The following is a 12,948-nucleotide window of genomic DNA, read 5'->3' on the forward strand; positions in this document are numbered from 1 at the left end:
TGCAGAGATAGTACTAAATATCAGAAAATCAGACTGTAAAGAATTCAGTAACTTTGTCTTTAAGCTATTCAAATTCTTTAACCGAGAATTGTTTGAGAAGATTGGGTCACTAGAACAGGCTCCCCGAGGCACCAAGCCTGGCAGAATTCAAGGAGTGCCTGGACAACACTCTTAGTCATATGGTTTAGCCGTAGGTAGCCCTGCAAGGAGCAGGGAATTGGGCTCGGTGATCCTTATGGGACCCTTCCAACTCGAGATACTCGATGATTCTAAGGCAGAGAAGGTACTGGAACCTCATACTGAACAATAAAAAGGAGAAATACCCTTGAATAGAGGTACTTACTAAGTGAGCCCCATTTGTCCCCACCTAACTAAAAAAGCCAGAGAAGTACAAAAATACTCACGTATGTGTAATTAAACAGCACTTAAGCACTACAAAGCGAATCGCTGACAGTTTGAAATAGCAGCTGGCAGCAGAAGGACTGGCTGTCAGGACTGCCACGCTCTCTGGTGGAGCTCTTCCAGATCCTGGAATGAGAGGTTTCCCCACAAACTTTCCTTCCACCCTACCCACTCCAAACTGTCCTCACAGGAACCCAGGCCCCAGCCCACGCTTGCTGTCAGAACCATGCTTAATCACATAATCTCAGTGCAACTTGATGCCCCAGCCAGGCTCAGTTTCTCTTACTTCCCTACTCCTCTCCTCCGAGGAAGCTCTTCTCCCCTTGCTTTCCTACTGCATCCCTCTCCTGCTTTCCCAGTACATTTCACTCTGCTGTCTAAGTTCAGTGGAGAAGACACCAGGCCCTCTCACAGCAGGGTCTTGGTCTTCATCAGGAGCACCTAAATCACACTAACATTCTTAAGGACTAACAATTACCAGCACTACACTATACATGCCTCGTGTCCCAGATCCTTCACCTGCACAAATGCATTATAGTTTCCAAGTTACATATTTTGTTTATAACCCAGAATTAAAACTACTTTCAGAAGACTTTTTAAAAAGCATTTACCAAATAGAAATTCTAAAGCCACAATAACTTCAAGTCATGCTAGTTTTTGGCTTTCAAAAAACATTCTTTTTAGATCCTTTATTTCATCAAATTCATGACATACTTGAAATCAAAACAAAATGCCAAGATCTCAGCCAAGTGTCTTCCCTGGTTAGACTGGTTAAGTCTGCACTGACATGTTTTTAAGCAACTGAAGCTCTAGAATCTAGACGTGTTTCCAAGCTCCACCTTTAATAACTAATAAGCCTACACTGAAAGTAGGTGATGAATTCAAGTACTAATATATTTCTTGTGTCTCTCAGTAATAAACTATTGACAGGGTGACATCATTTTTTTATTCCAAACAGAAAACAATCAATAAAACAATACACAGAACGCAAAACCAGTAAGACTTCTAGGAAGCAGACCTACAACTCTGCTGCAGTACATGGATTTCATTATTACGAAACTGCAATTTTCAAGTCGTTTCACTTCCTGACTCTGCCTATTGCAGAACTAGGGGCTGGATGATGGAAGGCCTTTTGCAAACAGCTTAACTCACTATTAATAAGAAGTGAAACAGCAGCAGGCTAGGAACTGCTGCCACCTGTAATCTGAGTCCTGGTTGCTTCCATGTCCACGCTGTAACTGCGGTGTGCCAGCACTCTGGATCTGAGCACTGACCAGTGCCTCCAAAGGCCAGGGCTGAAGCCAGGAAGCTCCAAAAAAGCTAGAGGCATTCGCATGTGAACCAAGGGCAGCTCACAATACATCTCTGGAGCAACAGCTAGTTATGCTGCTGGGTAAAAATGTCCTCCGTGTCCCACCCCCTCTTCTCAGCTGAACTGCCTGTTCACCAGCTGAAGGAATTCAGCCCTTCCCCACCTCAGGACGCCTTGGATCAGCAATGCTTCCACGAAGAAAGCAGCTGTGCTCAGTCACCCACTGCTGACAGCATCTATTTTTCCCTGCCCTGGGGAGCCTGGTCACTGAAGGGAGACAGGACGTTTTACAGGGTCCTGTGAAGAAACAGTACAGTGACATTTATATAGTGCATCTGTAAAACAAGGAAAATATCCCACAAGTCCACATTTTGTTACACTGTTTTGTGCACCCAGCGTATCATTGATAAAGATGACAAAATCGTGGACGTAGTTTTTAAACTTCTCTGACTTAACCATTATAATCACAGTAGTATACTGCTATCTGGTTAGAGAATCACTGACCCGGCACAAAATAAATGTTAACAAATCCTATGTCCTATGCTCATAAGCCCACACAGTGATTTTACAGACCTACGATATGCCCGTTTTTAATCAATGTATCTTCATGAGTTTTGCCTGCTACAGTCTTAAAGGAATCTTTAAGGAGCAATGTTTTTGGTGGAAGCACTTAATATTCATAATGTGGCTTACACAGATGTCACATAAAACCCAAGCTGGTATTAAAAGGGTTTTTAAACTTGCAGACGTACAAAGTGTCTCATCCTTCCTTTGGTAGCAGTCTCAGATGCTACATTAAATCTCTGCAAATGACACTGATTTCTTGCTCATTTTCATGAGCACTTTGAGGCTGATGACCGCTTTTACAGGCAAGTTGCAACTCTGTCATGGCCTTAGGCACCCCAGGGTCGCACACTGCAACTCACCTGAAAAAGCATGCCATGCTACATCACAGGCCAACATACATCATGCCCCAGGTATGACCTTGTTCTACAAGAGTGCTGAGGCATTTCATTATTGGACCTGTCCTTTCAGATTCCACAGAAAAGTGGAATATGGGAATATGGTGATAACGCAATTTCTTAGCTAAGAAATACTGGGCAGGGAGCGTAAGTCATATATGAATGTATGTTTATATCTTCACCTAGAGACTATGAGGTGATTACATTTTGTTAAACTCCAAGACAGCTTAGTTACCAACCATCACCAGAGGGTGCTCTTTTAACACTATTTCGTAACAAAAATAATGGTCATTGGCCCTGGTGAAAGTAGCTAAAAATACATTCCTTTGAAACAAAATCACATTCTTTATGGAGACAATAGTCCAAATCTGTCATTTGTAAGCAGAAGTATAATTAGATGTACCAAAGTTGAACAACAAAAAGCAACCATTCTAAAAGAACCAGAACAAACATGCAGCAGTCAAATAGATCAGAATAAAAATATTCTCAGGATGTATTTTTAACATTCACACTTTAGGCTGTGGAGGAGACCCTGTATTGAAACTTTTTCCTCACAAACTAATGTGGAAGTGTCTTACAGTACTTGCAAATCTGATACACAACATTGCAATAACTAGAAAACTCAGGGCAAGTTTATTTTCATGCACTAGTCTAGAATAGGACACGTGAATTTATCTATGGATGAAAAACAGTTCACGTTTAAATGGGTCCTATCTGCAAATGGAAGCTCTTTTCCAAAAGTGTAAGATGGCTCAATCGGGTCTGAGAAAAGGTTCATCTGGGACAGTATTTTATCAGTAACCAATGGCAGAGAAGAATCTAAGTTAGGAAAAAAAAAAAATATACTTCCCTAGTACACTTTTCCTGACTTATGTTAAGTGGCTTATCTTTTCCTGAGTCAGAAGTGGTCACTTGCTGTTTAAGAGTTCTAGATGGATTTCCCTTCCAAGAATTTGTCCCGGCCCTTCTTTACCAATCTGCACCATCCACAAGTTAACCCAACACTGCACGACATCATAATCATACTGTCTCCTTTTCCCACCAACTGTCTTTCTTGCAGGCAGAAAAATACCAGCCAAATCTACTAAAATAATTTCTCCTTCAGAGCCGTTCCACACCTTTAGTCATTCCCGCTGCCCTTTTCTAGCTCTTTCCCAGCTCTACTGTAGATTTTTAAAGTTGGTACCACCAGAGCTACACCAGTATCTTCCGGAGGCAGATGAACTACAGACTTATACAATTCCATAATGATACTTTTTTGGTTTGTTTGTGATCTGTGGCTCTCCCAGTAATTTTTAATGCTTTCTTGCCTGCAGAAGAGCTGATTTTCTACAAGATTATTGTAACTTGTGTGCCTCCTTCCTAATCACCTGAACTGGCTTTCCCTCCCATCAGTGTTCAATGAATCTGTATCTATGGTGATAGTGGGGATTGCTCCCACCCAGGTGCAGGACTTTGCACTTGGACAGCTTATTGCATGCAAGAGGAACTGCCTCCCAGTGGTCTCCAAATCAGTGCACAAAACTGAAGCCTCAGGTGAAACCAGTTCTCTTACCTAGTCTAGTCTCAAGTATCAGGTATACTAATTTGTTTATTAATTAACAGTTTCAATTAAAGTTTAAATAAAAAGCTAACTGAAAGTTCTATTGCACATTTATGGAAGATTCTTCCAACAGTCATCTTTGGCATTCACTGATGCCTTTAAAAGGAAAGCTGCTTCCTTTCTCTGTTCAAGCACAGTGGTATCAATAATTTAAGTCAGCAAACATTTACTTCAAGGGCAGCAGCAGCAGCAGTATCTTTTGTTCACCCCTTAAACTCCATCAACTAATTTTTTTGGAACCTCCCTTATAAATCACTACTTTCATTCTTTTAGCTGACCCTCCTAAATCAGAGTACAATCAACTACTATCCTTTTAAGAATGTAAACATCAGTTCAGTTGCACACCTGTAAGATTACCAATCCAAGCAATGTTCATTCTAGCTTTCCAGTAGAATAAACTCAACTTACTGTCACAGTTTTTCATTTACTGCTCCCCTTCACAGAGTTGTCCTGTTGACAACTTTTTCCTTGTTTCTGCTCTTTTATCCACCTCCTCCTCAATGAACTATTTCATTAAGGAAGCTTTTAACTCCAAGTGAACTGTTCACTTTAGTTCTGCCAATATTAGGCTCCTGAGCAATTTAAGATATAGTTTCTCTCTTCCCTCCTTCTATAGTTAGAGTTGAGGACTGAACTGGGCCCAGAAACACTGGGACTCTTCCAAGCCCTTCTCACAAAGAAAAAGCTCCCCCACCTCCCATGCAAATAATTAAAACACAATGTCACTCACAGTAGATTGTGCAAAGGGGATTGTGCAGCTTTCTGTGTTCCATTGAAGAAGTTCAGCTAGCTCTCCCATGGTTTTGCCTGCCCGTGTGCTATGAGGTTCTAGTGGCGGACCTACTTGCAGATGTATGGGTAAAAAAGCAGCTATGACCACACACGCACTGCAGCAAAGATGCCGCTCGGTTGCGACACTCATCATCATGCCCGTCCACTGTGACAGGAACAATAAAATAGCTAACAGCGCTAACATACTGGTCTCCTAGCATATGAGGACTGATAGGTTCAGTCTCAGGCCTGATCCCCCACCTACTGGGGGAGGGGATGGGAAGAAGGAAATGAGAAGTGGGATGCCAGAGGTCAGGACAGCAGTTTCAAAGAGACACCAAAACCAGAAAGTCCTGCGTTGGTCCAGGGGGTCCCCAGACAAGCAATTTCCAAACCTGTCCTGAACGGATACCTCTAACTCGCTAAACATCCAAGCGCTTTTCTCAGTGACATCAGTCCAAACCTGAGAACCAATAATTACAATATTCATGGAACAAATATGCCTACGATGGAACAAAATCCTTTCAGGCTATAGGGACTGAACAAAAACACCACACTCCCCGCAGTGCCTCTGGAGCTATTCCATAGTGGCAAATGCATTCTATCCTCTGAGTCATCTGGAGTAGAAAACTACAGAGATGTATACAGCATCCACATGGAAAATAATTTCAGGCAAAACATAATTTTCCTACTATTGCATTTTTAATTTTAAAAAAATTAGATAAACTCAAAAAACCCTGAAGCAACCTAGAAGGTAAGATAACCTTCAAAATTAGCAAATGTTCAAACACATAAGAATATGCCGGGGGGGGGAGGTACTTTTCCAGTATTTTATATTATAAATTAAGCAGTTTCTATTTCAATTTATACGTTGCTTGAATGTAAATTTACAAACTGGCCTTATATTTTGTTTGCTGTTGTTGTTGCTGTTTTTCATATGGTACTACTGCTAAATGATACAGTCAATTACCAAAATTTACTAAGGTGTTATAAATGTTTGCAATACCTTTTGTTTCACAAGATACAGTCAAAGAATTTGTTTTCTTTCATGCATCATCTGTCTATGAGTGTGCAACTTTCTAAAAGGATAAGAAATTAAGTCTAGAACATACTTCCATCAAACTAAATCACTTTTGGTGGAAATAAAATGCTTGTTTTTAAACAGCTTTATGTGACGGATAATCAGATTGCAAATGGATGAAGCAATTACAGAAGGAAAAAGTTTGCTCAAGCCCTACTCAACATGCTGACACATTTTAAAGAAATTACAATGGATGGAAACCCTTGCTGCTCAGGCAGCAGTGAAGCCAAGCAAAGAGGTGAAATTAAAACAAAAAAATCAGCCAAACAAAAAATACCCCTCTGAAGCCAGCAGTTGACACTCACTTGGAAATATGCAGAAAAGGCTATGAAAGGAAAAGCATTAAGAGCAGCTTGTCAATTAATTCATTTACATTGACGATTTTTGTGTTCTGGATATCACCAACTAGAGTCTAATTCTGTTAAAGAGTTTGAATGTCAATACCAGTTACACAAAAACGTAAAACATATTACAGGGCATTTCTTACTGCAGAATGTTATTCCATGCATATTTTTCAAATTATTTAACCAGGAAAAAATATTTTTATTCACTGATCATAAGCATAATTAAGTACATATTTTTAAATCAGAAAATATAGATGCAGGATTAGATAAATGTAAGCTAGAGTACAGACAAATTTGCTAGAAAAATGGGAATGTACTGAGTATGAAACCTCAAATATAGACGTTTCCATGAACATTAGTGCAAATAACTATTGGTTAACTAAAACTTTTAGTTTTTAGTTTATAACTCTGAACACAGAGTCAGGAAAATCTGAGCATTTTTAATTTACTAACCAAAATTTTTAACTAGAGCTACTCAGACTCAATAAAAAGTTATGAAAAACTCTTCATTAAAACCTGGGTAGCATTTAGTGAATATACTCTTTAACCATTACACTGAGTGTACATACAGGATATTGCTTCAGTCTAGCAGACACTAAATAGAATTTTTTTCAAGGGAACAAGTTATGCAAGGATATCACCTTATACATACGACCATCAACATACCTGGGTTAGATGAACAGAAACAAAAGGTAGAACCAACGATTACATGTCAAAGGACAATCTTTTCCTCTGCTCTATTACACAGTTTCAAAGGTTCAAAAAAATATTAATGATATTATTTACATTGAAAAATATGTCTCTAAGTAGTTGCTTTGCCTTCACCTGTAAACTGAGAGGACTGAAACTAGAGTTTTGTTCTAGCGCTGGTTAGGTAACTTCATTGCTACATCCTAACGCTTCAAAATACTACTACAACTTTCTGTGCAAACCTTTCTTCTTTCATCCACCATATCCTGACAAATCTTTAACTTGCTATTTGTAAGCTACAAAGCACTCTGTTTTAGAAATCAGTACATTAGTTTACTCTTTTTATTACTCCTGTCCCAGATGCTAGACAGATAATATATAGTAAATCATTTTCCATCAGCTATGGTTTGTTGAAAGTCAAAGGAATAGCACAGCATGTTTCCATCGGCATTCTATCAGCTGGTTAGGTATTTGTACAAAATAATGACACATAAATGCCAGTGTGTTCACAGCTCTCATAATCTTAAGAAGTCTTTTTCATTGGCTACATATCACAGTGGAATCACTTTGAGGTCATTGTGAATATGGCTTTTCGTTCAAAATTTATCAACTGTTACACATTTTCTGCTAGTGAAACAGCCTATACTCTGCTTATAAAAATGTGTGTCACTAAACTAAATTATGGAGTGGGGAGGTTGGTAAGATATTATCTCACCATGCAGTTAGGTTTTCCCAACAGTAACAAAACTAAGAGTTAGCTCCTGACCCTCGCTTAAGTCTTTGGCAAAAATCCGATTCCCTTCTCCATTACAAGGACTTCCCCCTATATTTTGAAGTCATTTAGCACACAGATCACTTGTGGTAAGAGACAAACAACAAAATACTATTCAGTGGCTCAAAATTTTTACATGAACTGTCAAAACCAACCCAGAATTATTTAAACATGAAGTGAGATTATTATTTTTAAATTTTGAAAGGAAAAAGTAAATATTGATAGGCAACTTAAACCAATAATACTTTTTACAAACTGTATCTGCTACCCTGTGGCCATTCTTTGAGCAACTTTTTGTCTTTATGTAAAATGGGTCATTAACCAAGATATTGCTCAGTGCTGACATAAAACAACTTTCGACACTCTTTGTTCCTAGACCTTATAAACTTTACAACAAAGAACCTCAAAACTGTTGAATGTCTCCACAAGTATTAGGAATATGGACAATTTCACTTGACGCTCAAGCTTTGACCTGAATGAACCCAAGTGATGCCTGCGTGTTGGAATGATTTATATGTACAGAATGCTGATAAAAAGGCAACCAGATGGAGCACCTTATTTAGCAAGGCTCACACATGAGCATGCGGTCATTACTAAGGACACAACCACTGAAAATTAACAAGTTTCTTGTCACAACTTCAGCAGCAATTTATTTATTAATACATTTAGTATGTAAATATGTACAAATGTATCTACATATACAGTTCATCTACAAATGAACTGTAAAAGCCACAAACAACATTCACTCTTACACAGTCACTAACATATGCATAAACAAAGGTTTCTGCAGCTGTCTTCTACCTAACCGATATACAAATCATAAAAAATCTGTTTTAAACACAGACATTTCAAAATAGGTATTTGTGATACCAAATTTATTAGAATAATTCTTTGCTGTATGAAATAATATATTCTATTTAATCACCTATTACCTTTTTCCCTGGGAACACGCAAAAAGCATTCACTGCTCTTGTTCTTATTGCAAAAGATTAACATGATTTTACTGTATTACTTTTCTAAAAAGTATATAAAAAATTGAGTTAAAGTGCTATGAAAGTTTTAGTTGCTCATCAGTTTCATTTTACCTGGAGACTTTTTGTTTGATCTCGACTGCATCAAATAGGACTGGCGTGGCAGCAGAGGTGAAGATGGAAGCGACATTGAAACTCCTTTAGCCAAGTTCATTCTATAAGTGTCCTCAGAGACTGGCTGATTGCCAGTGGGAAAATCTGCATTGTGGCCAGATGTTGCTATAACCTGAAAGGCATTCTCCGGGCAGGAGTCACCTGCTAAAAATAGAATTTTGTCATCCGTTATGTGATATACCAAAATAAAAAGCAGAGAGTTGCATTGAAATACAAGTGTTTCACATAGGAAAACATACTTGACAGCAACAATTCAGTATGACTTGTCTTTCTGTGCACCCTCCCCTGCAGAATCCAGACAACCACTAGAAAAATTTAAATACACAAGTAAGTGAGATTTTATTTTACTGCAATAGAGACGGCAAGGTGGAAGAAAAACCTCACTTTCAACAAAGCACCTTTCAGATTTCATCCTCAGAGGTAAAACCAAATTTCTTATGAAGATAAAAGTATTTTTACAGCTGAAAAGGTATTTTAGGATCCCTGTGATATCCTGAAAGTCAAGATCATCTGAAAATATTGTTTACTGAACTAGTTTTAAAGGAGGAATTCAGTTGGGTTACCCCTTACACTCGATTTAAAGATAGATCACTAAAAGGTACACTCAATATAGATGGCCAGTCTAAGCTTTATTTTTCTGTTTTAAAAGAGAGGTCCAGTTATGTGCAATTTGACAGCAACAGTGATTTTATCTAAGGAAAAAACAAGCTGTTAGTATGTTGTGGACTAAGTGGCACGTCAAAACAGGGGAATACACTCAAAACAGATAAATTTCTTACTGGTGTAGGAAATGCAATTTCAGCTAAGTGGAGAATATATATTCAAAACAACAGAAAATATATTGCTCACAGTAGTAATTCAAGGACAGCAGAAATACATGTTTAAAATGCTAGGTTTTTCCTAGTCAGATGACAGAGACAGAACTGAAAAAAAAAAAAAAAAGGTTACCAACTAACTACAGGTTTTTTTAATACCCAAATCAGGCTATTGCTCAATAATTTACATGAACTACTGCTGAAATAGAACTGGTATGACCCAAGATAAAAACCAGCAAAACAAAACTGATCCAAAGAGGAAGGAGAATGCCTGAACATTTTCTAGAAAAGCCCATGTGCAAAAGCAGCATGCCTGAAGTGCTGGAACCCGAAGTACAACTAGACGAAAAGACAAAGGAGAACTAATATATTTTCAAGTTTGAATCCCTCATACCAGGTCTATTTTCTCACAGTAAGGAAACACTTCAAATAAATGTGGCTCTGCCAGATCTGCATTTCTTGTTCATTCTGTTGTCATTCAGTTGTTGCCTTCAGTTTTTAACAGCTGTTCTGCTACCGTATTAACTGCACACAATGACCTTCCATACTGTGTCAGAAGGAAAGAAACAAACCTAACCCTTTGAGAAAAATAAACATATTTTTGTCAATTTAACTACCACTCTATTTTTTTTATTTTATTTTTTTTGGAGGGATGCATGGAAGATAAGAAAAGCAAACATGCCTGAATGTTAAAGTCTAATCCCCGTATTTCCGAAAGTGCATGTATTTAAGACTATTTGGGGGTTTTGTCTAGCCATACTTTTTTTCCTCAAAAGAACCACACATGAAGGATATGTATGATAAATGGCCTCGAAGAACGCTATGCTAGATTCAAACTTTTCTTAACATGTTGTACCTGTAAAACTTAATCTTATTTCTCTGAAACCAGCTAAACTACCACTGTCCAAAAGTTCTCCTCCCTGTTACAGCAAAATTCATAGCAAAAGGTAATGATTTTAAGGAAGAAACTCTAGTTTCATCAAGTCAAGATGGAAATTAAAAACTAAGTAACTTCCCCCCAAAAAAAGTCTATTGAAAGTATTACAGGAGTTTAGCTATTGGTTTAAAATTCTGAGAACTAGAAAAGCAGCTTCAATGTTTTAGCAAGCTAGCTGTAACACACTCTCTTAAAAAAAAAAAAAGTACAGCCTAACTATATATTTAAAATAAAAAGACTAAATATTTTAGATGCTATAATCACATATGTGAGATTTTTTTGAAACACCAGGATACCTAAATTACTGAGTTCCCATTTACTTTCAGTGGAAATCAAGAGACAGAGGATTTTCTTTCTCTGTTCTTTTAGAAATTAAAGTTTTGCAATAGCTGTTTTAAAGACAGATTTAACATTAGGTACATTATTATTTATTATTCAATACAGTACATGTGAGCTTGCTTCAGAAATTGTTGAAGAAGGCACAGAGGAACTTGTGATACTCCATTTCTTCCTTTGAACATAAGCAAAAAGCAAGGAATTAGCATGGCACTGCAGCTGACTACAATTAGAAAATACTGGCATTCTTGTTAGAGTTTTTTACTAAATATGTTGCCAAGGTTTTAATTTGGAATTTGTGTAAATATTCTGGCTGGAATGCTAGTGAGGGGTGCAAGAGGCGAGAATAGCAAACAAAAATCACTTCTCCCCTTCAGGTCTAATCAGTCCACCTACAATTCCCTAATTTCTATCTCCCCTTTTACTATCACACAAACAATCAGTGCTTAATTCATTTTCTTCTTAGCAGACTTGCAAATTTTTGATTAATTTTAATTTATCTTTCTCTATTGTATATGAAACATTACACCATGGAAGAGAGAGAGACAGCGCTAAATACACTGCTGGCGTAACTCTTATCAATAAGTTTAGACTATTTGATCACGACAGTATCTTGAAAGATATTTTACAGTCTATATGTACACACTCCACTGTATCTTAGCAATTTCTGTTACAGCAGTACTCCAGTTTTTCTTATTATTATGTTTCCCTGACAGCACTGCAGATACTGTGGGGAGAGGTACAAAGATTGGGTTTTCATGACTTGAATTCTAAGAGCAGTATGACTTAAAAACCAAATACTCAAAAACATGTACCACAGAAATTCTCCTTTTCAATCGCTTATTTTCCTAATTTTACAACAAGGTTTTGCTTATTGTCACTCACATACCCATGCTGTTAAGATACAGCAGCTTTTTAATGCAAAAAATCACACCTTGACAAAACCCAACCATAGCAGCTTCAGCCTATGAGGACATCATATCCTCAGTGATGCTGGAACATGCTTAAACAGTAACGTGTTCTACTGAAGCAGAAAAAAGCACATTATAAATGAAAAATGGTTAGGATATTATGGAAGAGCAGACAGCTATTAGACACAAATCATTCAAAGAAAGCAGAAACTGCACAGTTGCTCCTCCGGGACCTTTCTAAAAAACTGTTAACTAAATGCCACACTAGCCAACAGACCAATCCTACATTTGTGGCCTCAAAAAACCAAACAGGAATAGAAGGCAACCAACAGAACTCATACACCACAGCCCTCCGAATACCGTCCCAGCCACAGGCACAAACCAGATGATCTACCAGGAGAACAACTCCCTGTAGACCCCCAAGATCCAAGAACAACTCCAATGGTAATAAACAGCAAATGGAAAGGTTTTGGCATTCAAAGGCCACGCGTTACACGGGCTCAGGGGCTGTTCCCCATGAGTGATCTGCTGATGGCAACTGACAGCTACTTTGCGCTGAGGAAGGCCCCAGGTCCACACGCAGCTAGAGGCTGCTAACAGGGTAAGCAGGACAGCTGCTTGCCTTGGCTTCTCTACGCACCTCCTCAGCGTTGTTCTTCCCACCGGCTTTCTCCCTAACACAAGTAAACATACTCTCATCCCCCAAAAGGGAGCAAGAGGTCAAGGGGGTGCGGGGGCAGGTGTGTAGGAGGGCGGAACTGGGCGGAAGATCTGGAAGCACCCCGTCTCTGGCTGACGCAAGGACAGGGCCCACCTTTCCTCACCACATACAGCGGAGTCACGGCAGGAGGAACAGCTGCTTCATGC

General features: G+C 38.5%; 1 protein-coding gene across 6 annotated transcripts in view; it reads right to left on the minus strand.

The window, feature by feature from the left end:
• TANC1 (tetratricopeptide repeat, ankyrin repeat and coiled-coil containing 1) overlaps positions 1 to 12,948 on the minus strand; it is a 119,121-nt gene that overhangs the window by 48,396 nt on the left and 57,777 nt on the right. For 5 of the 6 annotated variants that reach the window (XM_075092666.1, XM_075092664.1, XM_075092662.1 and 2 more), the window contains one exon: positions 9,023 to 9,226. In XM_075092666.1, coding sequence (XP_074948767.1) covers positions 9,023 to 9,226 — 204 coding nt within the window. The remainder of the gene's footprint in view (positions 1 to 9,022; positions 9,227 to 12,948) is intronic. The other variant, XM_075092660.1, reaches the window with a different exon arrangement.

This window comes from Phalacrocorax aristotelis, chromosome 5 (genome assembly GCF_949628215.1).
Source record: "Phalacrocorax aristotelis chromosome 5, bGulAri2.1, whole genome shotgun sequence".
NCBI lineage: Eukaryota > Metazoa > Chordata > Aves > Suliformes > Phalacrocoracidae > Phalacrocorax > Phalacrocorax aristotelis.